The 24669-nt window shown below is 32.4% G+C and overlaps 1 protein-coding gene across 4 annotated transcripts in view; it reads right to left on the reverse strand.

Moving 5' to 3' along the window:
• The window catches only part of LOC18094947 (COP9 signalosome complex subunit 2), a 79554-nt gene that overhangs the window by 2698 nt on the left and 52187 nt on the right, over window positions 1–24669 (reverse strand). The window contains exons 1-6 of one of the 4 annotated variants that reach the window (XM_006369357.3): window positions 2830–2987; window positions 2635–2727; window positions 1869–1947; window positions 627–867; window positions 478–552; window positions 259–393 (exon numbers count right to left, since the gene is read on the reverse strand). In XM_006369357.3, the coding sequence (XP_006369419.1) occupies window positions 259–393; window positions 478–552; window positions 627–867; window positions 1869–1947; window positions 2635–2727; window positions 2830–2839 (633 nt within the window). In that variant the 5' untranslated portion in view covers window positions 2840–2987. Of the gene's footprint in view, window positions 1–258; window positions 394–477; window positions 553–626; window positions 868–1536; window positions 1558–1868; window positions 1948–2634; window positions 2728–2829; window positions 2988–24669 lie in introns of those variants that run through there. The other 3 variants (XM_024593950.2, XM_052447216.1, XM_052447217.1) reach the window with 3 other exon arrangements.

A 24669-nucleotide genomic window follows, 5' to 3' on the forward strand; every position in this document is an offset into this window, starting at 1 on the left:
TAATGAATTTACTTGTTACATGAACATGGCACTATACTTCACAAACTTCACAAAAGCATATGGTCAACGAAGCTGGTAGAAGGAAAAAGAAAACAACCCTCAAGGCTAGAAAATAGTTCAAACCTACATGTTTGTTTAAGTGGTATAAAACCCTCACAGAGATTAGGAAAGCACCATACAATTATTGCAGTATAGACTATATCATCCAGTTCTAAATACACAAGCAGAAACACAAACTAAATACTGGAAAATCCTTACCTTGAGCTTTTTGTTATTCTTGGTTTCGGTATACATTTGAATCTCAATTGCATACACTTCCAAAAGTTGGCTACCTTTCTTCTGATCATCTGTACCATCTTCTCTTTGACAAGATTTGTGGAGTTCCTTCAGAATCTGTTGTGTACAATGAATCAATTACATAACTAATACTACAGATCAATGAAAAAGGAAAGCTAGAAAATGAAAAAGACAAGGCACCTTACTCATCCGCCCATATTCACCCATACCAAACCAAATCTTGCAAAGCTTAAGATTTGTCTTGAACCAAAGTCTCTGAAAAACACAAGAACAATGTAAACAAACATCTTGACATAAAGGGCACTAAGAAGATTATGATGAATTCCAACCTCATTTTTTGCCTCTTCAAGGGCCTTCAAAGTGGTCTGATAAAATTCTTGCAGGAGACTGAAGTTCTGACTAGCTGATCCAGAAACAAAGTCCATGATATTGTTTATACATTTCTCACTGTAATTTCGAGTCACTGCTGATTTGATGTATGTTAGCATCTCCCTGTATGCTTCCATCATTTCTTTATATTTCCCCAATCGATAATAAATCTTAACCGTTTGTTTTAATGCTTTGAATCCCCTGGTAACAAGATGAAGATTTGTTTTATCATCAAACATCGGCTTAAAAAAAATAAATAACTCTAGGAAATTAGTGGAGCAGGCAAGAAAATATAAAGCAGTCTTTGTCTCATAAGAACAAAGAAACAATTTGAATAGTAGTACATAGTGAAAGGTTAATAACTACTTTCATGACATCTCTCCAACTGAGTAAAGTATTTTGAAATATCAAGAGCATTGACAAAATATTAGCAGACAAAGGAAGAGATGTGACTGTCCAGTTATCCATTCATGCCATTTCTCTTAAAAAAAAAACCTTTCAATTTCCTCTAAAGTCAATTAGACTGCGGCATATTGAACTGGAATAATTTATTTATATTAAGTGAGAGAGTACATGCATGCATGACATATATGCACCTGTATATCACACTCAGTTAGAAGTAAAACCCACTTGGTCTCTGGATGGAAAGGAGTGTCTCTCATGTTTTTCTGAATACTACTTGAATGAACTCTCAAAGTGGTTTTCTCTAGAAAAGATAGCTTCAAACCCACAATACCTCTGTACAATTATGTATGGTGAATTAGTTTTAAACAAGTAGGTCTTTAGCCAAGACATCCACTTGTCTGCTAGCTACAGAAAGCTCATGCTACACAAAGATTCTCACTTGTAGATATAAAGTACAAGAAACACCTTAGCTTGATAGGATTTCACTAGTGCAGTTGTAACACCATGCTAGGACAAGATCAACAAAACACAGGACTATGCTGATTTTTCCACATCACCAAAAGCTCAATTGCAGAAAATGTTTGCCAACTTGATTTGCACATGGGATTCCTCCATCCTTCTAATGATTATTAATTTTCTTACAAAATCTGAATTAAAATGCACAGGATAGAGTGAAAGGTAAAATGGAGAGCTATATGCTCAAAATAATTATAGCAGTATCAAAAACATTAAGTAATTGCATTCTGCATATAATACTGAATCAGATTTCATTCACAAGATGGTTCAAAACCACTCACCATTCTGCCTTCTCTGGTTCCATGCTAACTACCTCAGCAAAACCTGCAAGTGCTCCTTCTGGATCTGTTTCAACCAAACCTTCGCATGGAAACAAAATAAAGGAAAAGCAAAATTACAACAGGTACAAAAACCTGATGAGAACAACTAATAGTTGACTACATGAAGACTGCTATTCACAAATTAGCAGATAAAGCTACATCGATGTTACCTAATTAAACCTACTAAAGAATATAAATATCATGCAACAAAGTGTTCAACCAAGAAAACAAATAATAACGAGAAGGGAAAAAAATCATGATTTGAAATACGACAATGATAAAAGCAAAACATACAGCAACCACTTGTTTATCTACATGCAGGCTGATGAGACTTTGTGACTATAATTACCCTTTCAGGACTGAAAAATCATTCCGAAACTTCTTTGAGACCCAATTGCTTAATTTAAACACAATAGTACCCAAAGAAACATCCTAAAGGTTATCACTTCAAAAGCACCCAAATTTCTACTAACCTTACCTAGAAAAAATAGTTTTTTTTTTTTTTTAATCAAATCCAACCCAAATTTAAGAGAAAAAAAAACCAATAATTTGCACAGATAAACTTCAACAAGCATTATCATCCAACATCAATTTCTCGTAAAACCAACGAAACCCATTACTGATTATCAAGAAAAACACTCGATTATGCACCAAATAACAATAACAAATAATAATAAATTAAAGACCCATGCAATAGAAAATATATAAAAAAAGGAAAAGAAAGAACCTTTAGAATTGTAGTATTGATTCTCAATATCAACATCCTGTTCCTCAGGCTCTTCGTCTGAGTATTCGAACCCATAATCCTCCATATCTGCATCTGAAAATACATTCGCAACAATTAAAAATAAAAAAAGAACAGAATTTATACATGGGGTTTTGCTAATTAAGTGACTTGGATGATATAAAATTGAAAACGCACCTGAACCCATTATTGATTGAGCAGAAAATTCCAAGTCAGTGTGGTTTTACTGGAAAGAAAGAAAGCAGTTTTGTTAGATTTTTTGAAATCCAGCATAAGGGTACAGGGCTTTTTGTACGTGTTTTACTTTAACACTGACGAGCCCTTTTAAAATGTGAGGAGTTAATTATAACGTAATCCCTGTAGTTTTATAAGATTGGAAACGTAGTCCTTGTAGGGTTTCTCATCAATTCCATATTCTTTTCTATTTTATTTTATTTTTTATCTTAAAAAAAAAGAGAGAAGTAAATAAGATGGTTTTAATAGGAAATAGGCAATTTTTGAAAGAAAAAAAAAACTATAGGTTGAGGATGCTTAATCTCATACTACATGTAATAATTAATTAATCCTAATAATAAAGGACCTGGTTATAAGTATCTAAATCTTAGGGATTGGTTTTAAAGGAATTAATTATAGCTTAGTCCTTGTAGTTCACGAAAGGTAATTAATAGTCCAAGTGGTTTCATCATTTAAATATATAATTCCTATGTTCTAGATCCATTTATAATTTCTTTTCAGCCTTATTATTTGTTTAAATAAAAAAGAAAGTAAATAATATGAAAAGATTGATGATAACTTTTTAATATAAAATGCTACTAAATTAATCATGAACATTACTAATAAATAATAAAAGGCTATTCAATTGATTTTTATTAGAATAATATTTTTTAATTTTAAAAAATATATAGATATTACTAACGTGTTTTCAAAAAGAAAAAAAATAAATCGTGTAGAAAGTGATTTGACGTGGCCCGATCAACTTGACAAGACTAAAAATAACCTGAACAACAAGAAAAAAAAACATAGTTTCACTAAATGTTTTTTTTTTCAAAATGACATATTTTTTTAAGAAAAATATTAAAAAGATAATATATTAGATCGACCAAGGTCAACCTAAGTTAACACGTAAAATCTGTGATTTGGGTCATGAGATCGTCATAACTTCATAGAAAAAAAAACATATTGAAGTCTAATTCTCAATCAACCTAATGTTGAAGAATGAAATTGAAAAAAAAATCAATTAAAAAAAAACAAAAAACCGGAGTCAACTCAGGTTAACTTAACAAATTTGGATTATGAGATCAAGATAACCCAATAGAAAAAAATCAAAATAAATTATGAAACTCAATCTTCAATCAATCCAACATTGAATGTTGAAATTGAAATAAAATCAATTAAAAAAAGACCCGAGTCAAACTAATTTAACCTGCCAAGTCCTTAATTCTGGTAATGAAACTGAGATAACCTCATATAAATAAAATTAAAATAAATTATAAAACTTAATTTCTAATCAACCCAGATGGTAAATTATGAAATTAAAAAAAAATCAATTATAATAAAAAAAATCTAGTTAATCGGGTTTAACTTATAAAATTCATGACTTAAATCATGAGATTGAGATAACCTCATAAAAAATAAATTACGAAACTCAACTCCCTAAATACTAAATACTAAATAATAAAATTAAAATAATAATAATAAAAGAAGATACTCTTTAGTACTTTGTTACAAGAGGAATACTGATTTCCCTCCTCAATTAATTTAATATAAAAGATATTAATTAAATTGTTTTAATAAACTATATGAACTAAGTTATAAAATATTAAATATATGGAGCTAATTACAACTCAATCCTTGCGGTTTAATAAAATTAATTACTTAATCTATGTAGGTTTACAAACTATCTATTTAATCCTTAAATATAAATTTCATTATAACTTAGTCCTCTCTTAAATTTTATGTTCTTGTTTTGTTTTTTGATGGAGTAGCCAGTTTATATTATTAATCAGAACAAACAACATCCAAAGATAGGATAGAAGAAATTCAAATAGAAGGTTCATCAACCCAAGCCCCATCGCCATTGTATCAAAGAGCAACTCTTGCGAATGCATGAGCTGCTTAATTCCCCCCCATCCTAACATGTACAAAAACAGATCCCAAACTAGATATTAGCTGTTTGATCACTAAAAATGAGTTCCGATGTCTAGTCACATCAGCTAAGGCTATGAGCTTAAAAATGGAGAAGAACTTTGAATAAATTATATTAAGTTTTTGTATATTGACCCTTAATTGTTTGGGATTCAAAAGTGAAGGAAATTATTTTATCTACTAATAGTAGGTAAATTGATGTATTTTTTTTTTATTAATATGGTTGTCCGGGCCAGCTTGCGCGTACCTCGATTAATCCCACAGGCCCTAAAATAAATTGATGTATTTTGAGAATACACCCTTCCGACTAATGGTTAACCATCTGATAGGAGATTTCTATTTAATTTCTATTCTTTTTTGCTTACCTATTTTCCCTTATGAAAAAGAAAAGAAAAGAAAAGAAAAGGAAAGGATTAGATTGTTCCTTGATAGTCATTTTCTTGAAATATCTTCCTGTTGCCATTGTGGAAGTGCAAATTCAAATTCAATTGCGAATCAACAAAGACCTAAAAGCACTCATGTTATATAAATCATTGCTGCCATTTCCTTTGTAGATAAAAGTTTATAAATATATTAGACTAGTTTGTAAATATACTTAGTTTATCATAACAAGATTGTAGTTAAAAAATAATTAGAATGAACCGGTAGTTTATTATCACAAAGACATGCTAAATAAAAGATATTTTAGAAAAGACTATAGTTTATACATGTTTAAATTTATAAACTCAAGACAAAGAAACTTAAATTAACTATGCTTAACTTAAAACAAAAAAAGGTACTTATTTGTTGAAACACTTTAAAGTAATGAATCTTTTGTTGTTGTCAATGATGAATTCTTTGTCCTTAAGGGTTTATTGCTTCTCACTTGTGCAACTAGGATATATGCAATATATCTCCCAAGATTTCAACAACACCACCTTGGTTTAGATGTACTTCTAAACCAAGGTCTTTGAACCAAAGAATATGAAATCAAATATATCTCAATAATATAAACCTAAGCTCTAGATTTGGAAGGAAAATCAAAGCATAAAATGAGAATAAAACACTAAAATATAAGGTGAGGAAGAGTATGTAAAAATATGAAAAATTCTTAGTTTAAACTCTTTCTTCACCTTTTTTTTTATAGTGGATTTTGAAAGGTAAAATGTTGAAGAATTAATTCTCACCATTATCAACCATTGATTAGCCGTCATAAATCAAGAATTAAATCTAGAAAAACCAAGAGTTCTTTGAGTGGGAAAACCAAGGGTTCTTTAAGATTAATTTCTCATTCACCTATAATTTGTTTATTTAAAACAAATTTTCAACAATCCCCCACATGAATGGAAATTGTCTCACCAGTTTGAAAATGACTCAAAGATTTGTTAAGAGATACTGCTTTGGTAGATTACTACATCAGAATAGGTAGCTTTTGGCTTTGAACCTTTCTTAGTGAAATAATATCGGATTTACTCAACTAAATAGTGAACGCAATGTCTTGAACTATTCAACTTTTTATGTAAACCAAGATAATAGTACTCACATAGTTCTCTACCTAGAGATTTCATTTGGTTCTCACTATTGTGTGTATTATGGCCCTAGACAACTCATGGATTCATAAGTGCTTTAGATAATTCAACCTTTATCGAAATTCTCAAAGAAACGATCATATTTCTCACTCATATAGGTGATCTTTCATTAAGAGTATTCTACTATACTTCATTTGGTATACCAAGATATAAAAATCATTAAGAGTTATCGCACGTGTGCGGCATCGCGGCGATCGTTCACTCTCGTATGTATCTGAAAAATATAAGGAGACAAGGAATTCTTGTCTTTTATCAGTGTAAAAGGGAATGAGAGTCGCTACATAGTATTTTGATCACTAGGAACCCTAACTGGTCTTAGAAATTAGGTATGGGGACTGGTTGCGTAAAGAAAAGGTATTAGCACCCCAAATACACCCCACCTAAGGTAAGCTGCATTGTTTGATTGTCTGATAAAAGCTAAGATATGGTTGTGTTTTCTAGTTGTTGGTCTATCTAAGGTTTAATAAAAGTCATTCTTAGTAAGGAGACCCTTATCTTATCGGGTAAACACCTAACCATTCTAATGTCTATAAAAGAACTACTTTTTTCAATATCGGGAATATGTTTTACATATAAATTCATAATCCCATATACGAAAACAAAACAAAATACTTTTTGGGTGTTTTTGAAATATTGGCCTAGTTCTCATTGATTTATTAAACCGGTAAAGCCAAAATGCATGCTAAAACATATTTTTGAATTTTTGTTGTATGAAAATACGATATGATTTTTTTTTGAGAGACTTGGCCGTATGCAAGATATGTTTTTTGTTTTATAATATTTTTTTGCAATATTTTAGAGAAAACCGGACATATTAATACCAGATTTGCATCTTTACAAGTTAAAATACAAACCAATATTAAACAAAAATTTGATAGAAAAAATACCCGAGAAAGTCAGAGATTTTTTTGGACTGGGCCGGACCTGGCCCAACCATTTTGGTATGGGCCGGAGCTGTCCGGCCCAGCAAACAATGGAGAAGCTCTCCACCGATCAAGTGAACAATGTAGAGTGAATTAATTCGCAATCCACTGTTCACTTTGCAGAACAGTGGAGACGGGGTAATGAAACCGAAGAAGAAGAAGAGCAGGAAGCCGACCTGCAGTGGCAGTGGCGTTGTGGTTGCGAACTGGGGATCTGAGGGTGGCCGATCGACAATTCTTCTTCTTTATGTTATTCCTTTTTCCTATGTTCCCTCCTCTTCTCTGATTCTTCTTCTGTTTCTAACGATGTTTTTCCCTCTGACGGTGGTGGTGCTGTCGTTGGCGGTGCTGCTGGTGGCGGAATGGCGGTGGTTCCAGGGGGCGGTTCTTCTTCTTCTCTCCTCTACTTCTCTGTGTTTTTCCTTTTTTCTTTTTCTCTATTTTTTTTGTTTCTTTGTTCTCTCGCCTTCAATCTCTCTATTCGTTCCCTCTGTTTCAAACCGTTACCTCAACCCTCTCTCTAAGTCTTTCTCTGCAATCTCCACCCCCGTTTTTTTTTCTTCCCTCTGTTTTTCAACTCTCGTTTCTCTTCTCTCTATATTGTCCCCCCTAAAATTTTCTCTCAAATCTCCGCCCCCTGTTCGTCTCTGTTTTCAACTCTCTCCTCTTTCTGTTTTTTTCATCCCTGTTTTTTTTCTTCCCTTCTGTTATTTTCATTCTTCCTCCCCTGGTTCTCAAACATACGTCCCCCTCTGTTTTCAATCTTTCTCTGTATTTCCGCCCCCATTCTCTATATGTCTCTCCCCTACTATTTATAAGGGTGAAAAGGGGGAGAGAGGGCTGCTACCCCTGTCCAGTCATGACACAGGGGTAGAGTGGTCGGGCGGCCACTGGGCAGCCGACCGCAGGACTTGTCTCCTCTGTAATTTTATCTTGGCAATTCAAGAGGTGTGGGTCTTGTCGATTTTTCAGGTCTTGGGAGAGAGTGAGAGCGAGAAAATACAGGGAACAAACCTCTTCTTCCCCTACCTCTACGCGTCTAGGGGAAAAAGCAGCATAGTACTGTTCAAAACAACATCGTGTCGTGTTCCATTTTTTTTTTTAGGTTGGAAAAAAAATGAATTTGGAAATAACCCAAAAATAGGTTATGACAAGAGCTTAGCTCATCCTTTATCACATTACAACTAACACTTATTTCATCATAAGAATAAGCAGGAAATAATAATTTCCTAATGCTATAAAGAATGTTACATGACTTAGTTTTCCATTTAAACCTTGATCTTGAGATCTCCAATCAATTAGGTATGGTTACCATTATTACACTCTTTCATCTTTTAAAAGCTTTAAACCCATTCCCTTCAATGAATTATACATAAGCTCTCTCAACAAATCTTTGGTTAGCGGACCCACAATATTTTCCTTTGACTTTACAAGGTTAATGGAAATAATTTCATTTGAGAGTAAATATTTAATGATATTATGTCTATGACGTATATATCTAGACTTAACATTATACATACTACTTTATGCCTTTTTTATTGTTGACTGAATGTCATAATAAACATAAATAGCTGACACTGGTTTTGACCAACATGAAATATCCTCTAAGAAATTCCAAATCCATTTGGCTTCCTTTATAACTTTATCAAGAGTAATAAACTCTAATTCTATCATGGATCTAGTGATACATATTTGTTTGGAGGATTTCTATGACATAACTAATCCACCGAGTGTGAAGAGATATTTACTTATGGATTTCAAATCCTTAGTGTCAGATATCCAATTAACATCATTATACCTTTTTAGTACTGCTAGGTAATCAGTATAATATAGCCCATAATCAATGGTGCACCTCTATTATTTAAGTACCTTTCATATTGCTTTCTAATGATTCATAGTTGGATTACTTAAAAATCTACTCAATTTGCTAATTAAGTAAGAAATATCTGGTCTTATGCAATTTATAACATACATCAAGCTCTTAATTATCCGAGAATATTTTAATTGGTCTATTCCCTTGCTTTTATTTTTGGACAGATAGACATTTATGTCCATTGATGTTTGTCAAATGCTATTGTCACCTTTAAAAAAATTTGTCGAGAACTTTCTCAATATAATGAGATTGGGATAATACATATCTATTAGATGTCCTAAAAATATTTATTCCTAGTATGACATCTACAACACCCAAGTCTTTCATGTCAAACTTGTTAGTTAACATTTTCTTAGTAGACTTGATCATGTGATCATTACTACCTAAAATAAGTATATCTTCCACATAAAGATATACAATAACATAACCTTTATCTGTGTTTTTTTTACATAAATATATTTATCAACTTTGTTGACTTTAAATTTATGTGACAACATAACTTTGTTAAGTTTTTCATGTCATTGTTTAGGTGCTTGTTTCAAACCATATATTGATTTGACAAGTTTACAAACTTTCTTTTCTTGTTCATTGACAACAAACCCCTTAGGTTATTTCATGTAAACCTCCTTATAAAGGTCATTATTTTAATAAAGTTATTTTTACATCCATTTAATGTATTTCAAGCTTATTAATAACTGTAATGACTATTAACGTTCATATGAAAGTTATTCTTGACACATGTGAATATATGTCAAAATCGTCCACACCTTCTTGTTGTTTAAAACTTTTAACAACAAGTGTAGCTTTATATCTTTCAATAGTGCCATCAACTTTCATGTTTCTTTTAAAGATCCACTTATAGCCTAATGGTTTATTTTTTGGAGGAAGATCCACTAGTTTCTATGTATGATTGATTATTCATAATGGATTCAATTTCACTATTAATTGCCTCCTTCTAATAAGAAGTTTCCAGATATGACATTGCCTCGAAGGAGGTTTGAAGTTCATTTTCTAACAAGTATGTTAAAAAACCAGGAGCAATTTTTTTGGTTATTTTTTCCTTTTTACTCTTTCTAAGCTTAACTTCATCATATTCTAATTGATAATGATTACTTAAGCTAATCTCAATCTTTCTCTTAAATAAATGATTTTCTCGTGTTTCTTTCCATGGAAACACATTATTAAAGAATATAGCATTTCTTGATTCTATAAGAGTGTTATGATGAATATCCTTAATACTTGACTTATGAACAATAAATTAATAAGCACTACTATTATATGCATATTCGATGAATACACAATCCACAGTCTTAGGTCCTATGTTGACCTTTTTAGGATCATGTATTGCTACATTTGCAAGATACCCCTACACTTTAAGGTATTTGTAGGAAGGTCTTCTACCTTTCCACAATTCATATGGTGTCTTATCTAACTTTTTATGTGCTACTTTGTTAAGTATATAATTAACAATTAAGATTGCCTTCCCGTATAAGTTTTGAGGTGCTCCTAAACTTATCAATATAGTATTCATAATTTATTTTAATGTTCAGTTCTTACGTTTCGTGATGTCATTTTATTATAATGAATAAAAAGTAGTATTTTGAAAGATAATACCATCTTAGAAACAGAATTCACCAAATGGTGCTTTGTTTTCTCCACCTCTATCACTTCTTATTACCTTTATCTTTTTGTTAAATTGATTTTCATCTTCATTCTTGTAATGTTTAAATATTTTAAGAGCTTTATCCTTGCTCTTAAAAAAATAAATATAACAATACCTTGTGCAATCATCTATAAAAGTAATATAATATTTTTTTTCCACCTCTAGTTTGCACAAACTTTAAATAACCAATATTTGAGTGAATTAAATCTAGAGGATCACCACTTTTTTTTAATTATTTGAAAATAAAGTTTTGTGAATTTTGATTCTACATAAATTTCACACTTGTGATTTTTCCAAAAAATCATACTTGGTAATAATTCATGGTTTATTAACCTTTGTATATAATTATAATTCACATGACCTAACATGCCATTCCATACATCACAGGACTCAAACAAATAAGAAGAAGATACAATCTTATTATTATTCTCATCTATAATTACAATGGTCATTACATTCATTTTAAAGAGGCTATCACAATGATACCCTTTTTCTATAAACATATCACTCTTAGAGAGTATAAATTTATCATTCTCAAACACCATCTTAAAACTATTTTTGCTCAACAATAAGTCAGATACTAAATTCTTTCTAATGTCAGCAACATGAAGTATATTATTGAGGGCGAGAGGCTTTCCTAATGTCATATTCAGTATAACCTTTCTAATACCTAATACCTTGGAGGTTGATGAGTTTTCCATGTATAGGTTATCTCCATCCATTTCTTTTAAAGTGGAAATTATCATTTTCTCAACGTATACATGTCTTATAACACCAATATTAACCCAAAACTGCTCAATATTGTATAATCAGGTTGACTTTAAAAATAACAAACATTTTTATTTCTAAAAAAATCATTAGCAAGGTAATCAATCTCATTGATATTGACTTCAGTAGTTATTTCATTTCTTGAGTTGCTTTATTTAGCCTTATCTTGTTCACCATGATTTGTTCAGTTATCTCCATTTCACTTATGAACTATTCCATATACAAAAATAGTATCGTGTGAACAATATTTTTACTAAGTTCCCAGAAAATATTAGAGGGATCTCAAACGATTTCGTTTAAAACTCAATCTCCTTAGGCAGAACTTACAAGATTGTATCTATTCACCACACTAACTTTTTATATATGTAAACAATAACATATACGTGAATAATATAGCATACATGAGCAAATCTTACCAAATAGCTTTTATGTCAATCTTAGATTTATAAATTTACCGACTATGAACCTTTTCATAACGACAACTTCAACCTTGAACTTTTATTAAAAGCTTTTCAAAGCACCTTTGTACTATTGATTCAACTATACACATTATATTATGTATTGTTTAATCTATTCAAAATGCAATTTTTTTAATGCATGAAATCACTATGATTCCGTACGTTCAAAGCTACCATAATTATGAAATTAATTTTGTTATTTGAAAACTTTAACATTTTTCCTACAAGAACTTAACCAAGTTCGAGGCCGGCACATAAATCAACACTTTATGTTGTCACCATTTACATTTCAATCTTTTGAACTTTTTAGGTTTCTCACTATGCACCACAAAAGGCGATGGTGGAATTTTCACAACCGAAATAGTACTTCCTGAAGCAATATTGGTTGGAAAAACCACTTCTCGAGTTAAAAATATGATATAAATTATAAAAATAATAGCCAATAATATTTATAAATAAATATTTCAGATCCAAAACAAAGAAGTAGAATAATATAAAATTTGAAATAAAGCAACTTGATTAGTCTTGGATAAAAAAATAATAAGAGGGCAATCGTTTGGTCACTGGTGATTTTCTTAAAAAAAAGGAGTCTGGTTCTGTTGCCACTTTATAGAGCCTGTTTCTCTCTCATTTCTTCCCCAAACAAGATAATAAATATACCCCCTCATTCCTTGCATTTTATACTCCTACCCAGATAAAATAAATGCTCTTTTGCAGGTCTAAAGGTGCTGCTACAAGAAGCCAAACCCACACCCCAACTAGCCAAGCTTGCTAGTGTGTCCCATTGTCAGCTCTGAAACACTGTAAAGGCTAATCCTCAGCCTCAATGGATGGATTGGAATCATTCTTTGACATGAAAAGGTGAGGATGATCCAGCTCATGGCCTCTAAATGATCCCTATTGCCCTTTAAAAACCCATGCAAAAGACCATAAAAAAGGGAGAAGAAAAGGAGGAAACAATCTTGACAAACAAGATACTCTCATACTGTCAAACCTAAAAACCCCTTAGCCAAACCATTAACTAGCCAAGAAAAACAACAAACAAACCTCTGATAGGCCACAATTGCAAGTCCAAAGCTAGTTTAGAAATCCCTATCTAAGAAGCAACTTTGTTGGACAAGGTATGTTCTAACTTTGATGAGGGGGTGAAGCTCAATGACACGACCAAAAGATTGATGTCTTCTCTCAAGTGTAGGAGTGTCGAAGTAATAAATAACCCGGTAAGGCCGGGGTCAAACCACAGGGAGGTTAACTATATAAATTAATAATAATAATAATAATAATAATAATAATAATAATAATAATAATAATAATAATAAGTTGATGAGAGCTTTGAGATGTGATATTGATATAAGGATTAAACAATGATAAAAACAATTGTCAAGGTTAGAGGATCCACTAATGGTATTTCAAACAAGTATAGTATAAACTCTTATTACTCAACTGGAAACCACACACAAAGGAGGTTTCAATCGGATTATAAATTGTTAACATGATTACATTAGCTATCTTATTCGAATAATGCTAATACTTGTAAATGTTGTCAGGTATTCATGATTATAACTTATGTTAACAACAAATCAAGTTCCTTTCATAGCACAGGTGTCGGTTATACCATACGGTTTGGGCTATGAAAGTGCCAAGTATTTGTTGTACCAAGGTTATACAACATAAATCTAGATTAACCATTTAACAAGCAAAGTATTAAGAGTGAATAAGATAACAAATACGAAACATGTTAGTATCAAACATTAAAGTCCATATTGAGTTTATACTATACTTATTCTTACACCATTAGTGTAACTTTTTCACCTTGACATAATAAACTTAGCTAAATATAATGACGAAGAGAAACATAAAAAAACAAGATAAGAACATAAATAAGATATAAGTTTACTAAGTAAAGGAAATGAAATGAAAAGCATAAACAAGAGATTAATATAAACAAAACTTAAGCATTACAAAATATAAAGAGAGAGAGCAAGAACATGATCTTGATCTGAAAACCAAGATGCCTAAATGAATGGCAAATGCCTCCTTTTATAGGCCAAAATTCGAAACTATTGATTTGATGACTAATTGTTGAGTGGGTGGCCACATCTTGACTTAGTGACAATCCTTATCTTCTTGTCTGAACAAAACATCATTGATAACGTTAGAATTTGAACAGACTTAACCCATGAAAGTTCTAGGAAATTATCTCCGCTTTCCAGGAAAAAAAATTGAGGTCATTTGGACTTCTAAAACTCGAGATATGGACTGAACACTGAACAATGTCTGGGCTGCAGGACAGATTCAGACTTCTCCGTTGTTGCTATAATTTGGACTTGAAAACAGCCTTTTTAAATCTTGGACTCCGCATGAAAATTTTAGGCCTATGTCTTAGCTTTCCATCCATATAGAGCATACCTAAATCCAAGATCTACAGCTCCATATATGACCCAATGACCAAACAGTGTTCCATTTTGGACTGAACCAACATCTCTTTTCTAAGTTTGACCCTCTCTTTGTCCTTTCAATTTCAGTACTTAAACTCATCAATCAATCCTTTCATTTATGTGATAGGCCTGCATTTAAGATGAACATTTACCATAAATCAAAGGTATCTTATAGTATCAGACTTGTTATTATAAAACATGCTTTAGTTAAGGAGTTATTGATACTTCAAGTGCAAAATGATGATATAAAACCTTGATGAAAATGCACTTTTAAGTACTAATCACACCCCCCAACCAGCTTATTACTAGTCCCTAGTAATCAAAGCGTTAAAATAGAAAAAATAATTTGCAAATTCCACAAAGCAAGGCATTCATCGTTCAACTTCCATTAATCTATCCAGGTAAACAAACTCTCATTAAATTTATATATCTGCTCAATACCTCTTTACCAAGATATTAATAAACCTTTGTTTTGTGCTCAATATATCAACACATAGTTATAGGGCTATACTTGGACGAAAACAAATTTTTGTTCTAATGTTTAAGGTTAACTTCCTTGGGTTGGGATTATCTTTTTTTTATAAATATATATACATATAACTTAAAACACAATGCATCTTTAACCCATGTAACGAGCTTTCGGCTAATGACCCCCAGACCAGTTGGTCTTAGGGCATTAGGTGTTGAGACACCCCTACGAGCTTAGTAACTCGGGTTGCAGATACTGATACGTAGATAGTGCAATGTTTGATTCCCTTAAGCTTTTCTCCTCAACCCATGTAACAAGTGTTGGGCCAATAGCTCCCAAGTCAGTTGACTTTAGGGTATTAGGTGTTAAAACACCCCTTCAGGCTTAATTGCTTAAGTTAGGGAGGCTACGAAACCAAACTTATCTACGTTTTTATTATCATCAATTTTTGTTTTTGTTTTTGTGTTTTTTTTCAAATTATATGCTATCCCTTTCCTTTAGTTGTTACCTTTAACAAAAGAACATAAATAATGTAATAATCCAATATGCAACCCACAATCATATGTTAAAGTGTGTATGTGAAAATGAAGGTTTAAGAATACTTGTTAAATGAGTATATGAGCAGAATTAAGTGATAACAATGCGAGAGTTTGTAAACCTGAATATTTCAAGAAGTATTCTGATAGACCTTGATAAGAATATTTACTAAGATGCGTCTCAAGAGTCACTAAAATTCCTCATTTACTCTGCCATCCTAATAACAGTTTTGTCAAATGGTTTTAATAATAGCAAAAACAGTTAGTAAGTTAGTTTTTTTTTTAATGTCAACTACTACCCTCTTCCCCCAACTAGAATGAGACATTGTCCTCAATGTCATAAGGTAGAAAGATAGAGTATAGAAGACATCACCTGAAACAACGAACACTGACAAACCTGAAACACACTTAAACAAATATAAGAAATAATAAAACAAAATAATATGCTATTAATAAAACCAAAAGACACAAGGATTCACAAACGAAGGCTCAAATCCAATCTAAGCTTTTTACGGCTTTCCTTAGTTGACCAATTTATGCGACTCATAGAGGGATCAATTACAGGGATGAAAGATTGTAGTTGGTCAATCAATTATTCAGCAGTAGCAGCAGAGATTATGATTTGTCGTGTCGAAGATGTTAGAAATTTCTGTTCCACAGCATGATCAAGAAAAGACAACAAATTATCATAAAAACCATTAACATTTAACAGACCTATGGGTTTATGGTGAATGTGCAGTTGGGCCTAAGAGGAAATATGAAAGATCTCTTCCAATGTGCCCAGACCACTTGGTAAAGCAATGAAGGGACCTGTAGTTCCTCTCTAATTATTTTGCCAATAATGCTCCCTTTTGCTAAAGCTTTGGGGACGACCCCCAAAACTTGACTTCCTCCTAAAAATACAGCTATTGACACCCCCCTGTAACCCAAGGCTGCCTCCCCATACACTAAATGAATCTTTCTCTCAGCTAGTACCTGACCAAGATGATTTGCTGATTCTAAAAACTCCTTTTCTTTCCCAGGACTGGATCCACCGAAAACACAAATATTTCTTATGTGATGACTTGAGGAACCTGCCATTTCCACACACTTATATATTTGTTGAATGTATAAGTTGAGTAGAAATGAAGGGAAGGAAGAGAAGATTTTATAGATGAGAAATTGAAAATGCAATCATACCACATATATATAGGCCATCTGGAGTCTCACTCACACTCTCTCTCTCTCTCTCTCTCTCTCTCTCTCTCTCTTTATTTATTTATTTTGAAAAAGCATGTGTATGTACAGGTAGTTGTGATTGTGGCTCACATCTTCCCTTGGTTTTACGTCCAAGAACGACTTAAACGCCCTCAATGGGTTGGGGATAGGCTTCCCATCTAGTTTTTTTTAAAACTGTCAAAACAGGGTCTTTTTAAGTCAGATTCCCAAGACTATGTCGAGCATGTTCTTTATGGAATTGTGGCCATAAATCATGAATTGCACGATGCACATCTCCACTAGGATGTGTCTCAAGAGTCAATAAAAGATTATCTAAAGACCCCTTACTTAAGCCATCCTTAATGAATTGTATTGTATCTTCACGGTTTACAGATACCATTTCTAAAGAACGACATGTTGCATTACAAGTCTATTTGGCACATCTGTGACAGACTTTCAGTCGTTTTGCACGATGTTTCTTTGCAAAAGTGCTTTTACCTGTTCCAGGCATGTATGAGATGAAAGAATTGGAGGACTCACCTGATAATCGGACCTTTGCTTCAATCAGCCAATGAATATCTTCAGGAATTCCATGATTCATTAACAACCTCAATCTTGCACACCTAGCACGGTAAATTTTTGCAATCGCATTTGAAGGCAAAGCGAGAAAATACTTTTTCAATTTTTCAAAAGTGGTGTCCAATTTCAAATGAGAATTGGAGAAGAGATTCAAAGAAGGGAGAAAGAGCAAAGAATTGCACAAATATATATACATATATCAATTATTATGGGAAACTGAAAGGACCGACTTAAGTCACGGAGTACCGTTATCCACCATTTGACCAGGGTAAGAGAGACTAGTAAAACAAAAGTTACACCAAAACAAAACACAAAACAATGTGAGAAAAAGAATCAATCTTTATATACAGGATCACTCAATTCAATAGAGTCATTTTCAACTGAAAAATTGTCAAAGTAAACTTTCAAACGATGTCCATTTACCTTGAAAACATTGCCATTCTTTGGATTCTCGATATCACAAGCCCCATATGGATACACATGTTTCACAGTAAAAGGACCGCTCCATCTTGATCTTAGTTTTCCAGGAAATAAATGGAGTCGAGAATTATAAAGCAAGACTTTTTGACCAACATTGAATGTTTTTCTCAGTATTTTCTTGTCATGAAACTCTTTGATTCTTGCTTTATGAATTCTTGAATTTTCATATGCATCATTTCTTATTTCCTCAAGCTCATTTATTTGTAATTTTCGCAGCTGACTAGCATCATCAAGGTTAGAATTGAAAGCTTTAATAGCCCAATAAACTTTATGTTCAAGTTCCACAGGCAAGTGACAAGGTTTTCCATAGACTAGTCTATAAGGTGACATACCTAATGATGTTTTATAAGTAGTTCGATAAGCCCAAAGTGCATCATTAAGTCTTAAAGACCAGTCTTTTCTATTAGGGTTCACTGTTTTCTCCAAGATCTGTTTGATCTCCCTATTAGCAAGCTCTACTTGTCCACTTGTCTGAGGGTGATAAGGGGTGGCAACTTTGTGTGTGATTCCATATTTTTTCATTAAAGACTCAAATGACTTGTTGAAGAAATGTGTTCCACCATCACTTATCATGGCTCAAGGGATTCCAAATCGACTCAAAATATTTTCTTTCAAAAACTTTATCACTGTTTTGTGGTCATTGTTTCGACTTGGAATTGCCTCTATCCATTTTGAAACATAATCTACTGTGACTAATATGTATAAGAAACCAAATGATGGAGGAAATGGACCCATGAAATCTATACCCCAACAGTCAAAGATCTCAATGACAAGAATAGGATTTAAAGGCATCATGTGACGTTTTGAACTAGATCCCAACTTTTGACAATTTTCACAAGCCTTGCAGAATGCATGTGAGTCCTTGAACATGGTGGGCCAATAAAATCCACTTTGTAAGATTTTTGCAGTGGTATTTCTTGATGAGAAATGACCCCCCACATGCCTTAGAATGACAATTTAATGACACTACTTACCTCATTATTAGGAATGCATCTTTGAAATATTTGATCAGGATAATATTTGAATAAATAAGGGTCATCCCAATAAAAGTTCTTCACTTCGTTCAAGAACTTTCTTTTGTCTTAGGTACTCAATGAGCTGGCAATTGTCCTGAAACAAGAAAATTAACAATATTAGCAAACCAAGGCAATGTAGAGACAGAAAGTAAAGATTCATCAGGAAAGTAGTCATCGATTGGTGTGATGTCAGATTTCGAATCTGTTGTCAATCTTGACAAATGATCTGCAACAACATTTTCGGTGCCTTTCTTGTCTTTGATTGTGATATCAAATTCTTGAAGTAACAAAATCCACCGCACCAATCTAACCTTAAAATCTTTCTTAGAAATAAGATATTTCAATGCTGCATGATCACTAAAAACAACAATAGGTGAGCCAACGAGATAAGAAATGAATTTTTCACATGTAAATACTACTGCAAGTAATTCTTTTTCAGTGGTGGTGTAATTCATTTGAGCACTATTTAAAGTTTTACTTGTATAGTAAATCACATAAGGTTTTTTTTATCTTTTTTTGGTCCCAATACAGCACCCACGACATAATCACTAGCATCACACATTATTTCAAAAGGTAATGACCAATCAGGAGGTTAAATGACAGGAGCAGAAGTAAGCAAGTTTTTAAGTTTAACAAAGGCTTCTTCACAATGTTCAGTCCATTCAAAAATATTATCCTTTGTTAGAAGGTTACTCAAGGGCTTAGATATTACACTAAAATCTTTGATGAACCTTCTATAAAAACCAGCATGTCCTAAGAATGATCTAACATCTTTAATAGATTTTGGTGTTGGCAAGTTAACAATTAACTCGATTTTAGATTTGTCAACCTCAATTCCTTTCGATGAAACAATGTGACCAAGTACAATGCCGTTTTTTACATAAAGTGGCATTTTCCCCAATTCAGTACAAGATTCATTTTCTTCACACCTGCTCAAAACCTTTTCTAATTTAGTCAAACAATCATCAAATGAATCACCAAAAACAGAAAAATCATCTATAAAAATTTCAAGAAAACGTTCAACCATATCACTAAATATGCTAAGCATGCATCTTTGAAACATGGCTGGTGCATTACATAATCCGAAAGGCATCCTTCGATATGCAAAAGTACCAAATGGACATGTGAAAGTAGTCTTCTCTTGATTTTCCAATGCAATTTCAATTTGGTTGTAACCTGAATAGCCATCTAGGAAACAATAAAATTCATGACTTGCAACTTTTTCTAGGATTTGATCCATGAAAGGTAAAGGAAAATGATCTTTTCTAGTCATTGAATTAAGTTTCCTATAGTCAATGCACATGCGCCAACCATAATAGTCCTAGTTGGAATTAACTCATTTTTCTCATTTGTTATCACAGTGACTCTAGACTTCTTGGGTACAACTTGGGTAGGACTTACCCATTGGCTGTCAGAAATAGGATAAATGATTCCATTATCTAGAAGCTTAATGACTTCATTTTTCACTACTTCTTTCATATAAGGATTAAGGCTTCGTTGCATTTCTTTAGAGGGTTTAGCATTTTCCTCCAAATAAATCCTGTGTGTGCAAATCAAAGGACTAATTCCTTTTATGTCAGCTATGGTCCATCCTAATGCATTTTTGTGCATTTTCAGAGTCTGTAATAACTTACCTTCTTGATGTGCTTTAAGTTTGGAAGATATTATTATCGGAAAAGTTTTATTTTCTCTAAAAAATGAGTATTTGAGATTGAATGGTAATGTAAAACCTCCGGGCGAAAAATCATAAATTGACTAGTTTTATATAAAACAAAAAAATTCATAACTCTTAATTGGGTTATCAAAACATTCTAAAATTTTGCGTGGAGCCTTCTAATATGATACCTTAGCTTGGGTTAAAATTTCAGAATTTTTAGAGAAATTCAGAAATTTGACGAAAAAACACAATTCGACTAGTTTTATGTTATTGGACGTAATTTTCAATCCGACCATTGGATTGAGCTGAAATTGTATGAGGAACCCTAAAATATATTGAATAAAATTTGGTTAAAATTTTAGGATGAATGGAGCTCGGTAGTGCTAGCAAAAAAATAAAGTCCGTCAAATAGAGGCAAACATATTCATTAAGGGTATCATAGTAATTTGCCATTGAAAAGAAAACATATAAGCTCTCCTTCTCTTTTATTAACTGCCGAATGGGCAGAAACAAAAAGATGAAAGGAAAAAACAGAGCATAACTTGAGAGAAAGAGAGAAAAGTAAGGAAAAACAATAAGGAAATGGAGAAAATAACTTTATAAACTCGCAAGTTCAACCTATAAAACACTAAATCAAGTGAAGAAAGGAGGATTTGAGAAGGGAAATTCAGCTAACTTTGGAAGAGAAGAGAAATTGGAAGAAAAGCAATAGGTAAGCATGAGAAGTTTGGATTTAATGTTTGATTTAGATGTTTTCTTAAGCTTATTTGATTAAGTTAGGAAGTAATTTCATGGAATTTTACCTTAGTTTCCCTTAAATCCTAGATTTTTGAACTTAGGGTTCTTATGTGAATTTGGGGGAATTAGGAGGGGAAGGAAAAATGATGAAATTGAAGTGGAATAGAATGAAAACAAGTTGAAATAACAAGTAAATGAAGAAAAATTTGAGGGAGGAAAAAGAAACATAAATTCAAATTAAAAGAGAAATAAACTAGCTAAAAGAAAATATGAAGACAAGATGTCTAGGTTGTGTTTGAATATAATATTTAGATAAAATAAGTAATATGATGTGAGGGTATAAAGAATAGAAGAATTATTTGATGGAGGAATTATGAACATAGAGTAAGCAAAGAAGTAACTTGAGTTAAATATGAGGTTGTATGTAAAATAATGATGTTATATTTGAGAATGAATTTTATTAGAACAAATTACAAATAAAAATATTACGTGCTTTGTGTTTCGGCACGTAAGAAAAATATTGATGGACTAATGATATAATGACACTTGATTGATTCAGGAGTTGTGTCTGGAGCTAGTTATCAGACAGGAGGAGCTGGGTCATCCCGAGCAGAAGGTAGGTGATTCATCACCTTATTTTGTAATTTTTAGTTTTCCTAATAATCTATGTTGCTTAGTTAATTGATATTAAACGAATGGAGCAAATGAATAAATGGAGTTATGATTATGTGAATTACTGGTAAATTATGTGGAATTACCGGGTTTTATTGGTTAACAAAGAGGTTAACCGGATATGGGGTAATTCGTATGGAATTACCGGATTGCTTGGCTAATAAAAGAGGTTAGCCGGATGCGGGGTAATTCCAATGGAATTACCGGATTGATTGGCTAATAAAAAAGGTTAGCCAGATGCTGGGTAATTCATATGAATTACTAGATTGATTCTAGTAACCGAAATGGGTTAGCCGGATTTTTGGGTAATCAAGAGAATTACCGGGTTTATTGGTTAACAAAGAGGTTAACCGGATAAGGAGTAATTCATATGAAATTACCAGATTGATTGGCTAACAAAAAAGGTTAGCCGGATGATGGGTAATTCGAATGGAAGTACTGGATCTATTGGTGACCGAGGAAGGAAACCAAATTTCTGAGTAATTATACGGAAGTGTTAGATTTATTTGGTAATTAAGATGAGTTAGCTAGATTTTTAAATTTTGAAAAGATTATGTAAATTAAGGGATTAAGTTAGATTGAAGTAAAAGTATTAAATTTAAAAGGTTAAGAGTAATTAATTAATATTAGACTACTATAGTGAGTAAGTTAATTAATATGGTTATTGTTGAAACAGGTACACCACGATGTGATGCAGATCGTTAGATGTAGGAATTCTCCTGTTTATATTTTGGAATGTAATTGTCATGTCTTTACTTTGAATGTAAATCCTTTTGTGTTGTAAAAATTAAGTAGAAGATGTAATATGTAGTGGATGTATTATATATATGTATAATTGTTAGTATGACTAAATCATTTTCAAAATGATAAGTTAAGATTTATTATAAATATAATATGACTCTTAATCTTAATGTTGTATTTACGTAGTTTAAAGGCTTATATGTAGTTAGTTAGCATTTATTACGTTTAGTGATGAATGTGTTTATCTTTTGAGTTGTTTTGGTAGTACATTTATGTTGATTTACTAATGGATATTACGAGACTTGCATATATTGATAAGTATAAATATTGAGTTATTGTTTGATGAATGGAATGTGATCCAGGATGATTGGATCAAGATGGAAGTCGTAATGACATATAATAGAAGTGTTGTCGATAACTTGGTACCAACAATAATAGAGGAAACTCTGCCGAAATTTTCAAAAAAAAAAAATCCTATAATTTTTAGACATATTACCCAATACTTGACATTGTTAAAGAAATGTTAGGAGATTTCATGATATTATAATTTGAGGGTGTTACAGGTAACGACTTCAAATCAGGTTTTGGTGGTTGAACACTTAAAGGTATGGACTCAATTGATCGTGGTGGCAATTCCTTAATTTTTGGTATCCAACTATTTGCCTTTGATTCTTCCTGAAAATAAACCATTTGCAAATCGTCAGATTCATCAATCTCAGTTTCACTAAAAGTGGTTTGAAATTGATCATGAACTAATTTTTCAGTAAAGTCCACTTCCTGTAAATCATTATAATCTCCAGGTTGTTTGCAAATGTTGAAAATATTCATCTCCAATGTCATGTTTCCAAAAGATAGCTTCATCAGTCCATTCCTACAATTAATCAATGCATTAGAAGTTGCAAGAAATAAACGTCCTAAAATAACAGGAAATGAATTACATGCTTCAACAGGTTGTGTGTCCAAGACAATAAAATCCACAGGATAAATGAATTTATCAACTTGTACTAAGACATCTTCAACTATTCCTCTAGGCACTTTTACAGATCTATTAGCAAGTAAGAGAGTTACAGAAGTTGGTTTTATCTCACCTAGATTGAGACTCTGAAAGACAGATTATGGAAGTAAATTCACACTAGCTCCAAGATCAAGTAAAGCTCTTTCAATTTTATGTTCTCCAATAAAGCAAGAAATTGTAGGACAACCAGGGTCTTTATATTTCAAAGCATTATTGTTTTGAAGAATAACACTTACTTGTTCGGCTAAAAAGGCTTTCTTTTTCACATTCAAATTTCTCTTCACAGTGCACAGATCTTTTAAAAATTTAGCATATGAAGGTACCTGTTTAATAACATCCAACAAATGTATATTGATCCTTACCTGTTTGAAAGTTTCAAAGATTTCAGAGTTGTGATTGACTTTTCTTTGTTTGGTCATGGCATGTGGAAATGGAAGTGCTGGCGGGAAATTAGTCTTTTCTTTGCAATGTTCAGATTCAACCCCTTCCTTACCCTCAGAGATTGACTCATCATCTTTCTCACAAGGTTCAAGAATGGGTTTTTCAATAACCTTACCACTACGAAGAGTAGTGACTGATTTGACTTGATCCATGTGTTGGCTTCCGAAACTACTTGCATTTGCATTGTATTGCCCCTTTGGATTTTGCTGTGGTTGAGATGGAAACTTACCTTTCTCTTGAAAACTGAGAGCAGATGTCAATTTTGCAAGAGTATCTTTAAAATCTGTCATGCTTTGAGCAAGTTGAGTGTTGATTGTCTCTTGCTTTTCAATGAATGCATGCAATGTTTTCTCAAGATTTCTTTTAGGAGGTGGAGCATAAGGAGGTGCATATCCATGAGAATTTTGGAAATTATGGTGTGCTTGAAACGGTGGCTATGAAGTTTGTGCATTAGTGTTATCACTCTTCCAACTGAAATTTGGGTGATTTCTCCAACTAGGGTTGTATGTTTGTGAGTACGGGTTATGATTGGGCATTTGGAAACTGTTTAAAGCATGAGCTTGTTCATGGAGACATTCCTTAAAAGAAGACAAAGTTGGACAATCATTGGTTGGATGTTCATTGGTTTCACAGATTTGAC

The sequence above is a fragment of the Populus trichocarpa genome, chromosome 1 (genome assembly GCF_000002775.5).
Source record: "Populus trichocarpa isolate Nisqually-1 chromosome 1, P.trichocarpa_v4.1, whole genome shotgun sequence".
Lineage (NCBI taxonomy): Eukaryota > Viridiplantae > Streptophyta > Magnoliopsida > Malpighiales > Salicaceae > Populus > Populus trichocarpa.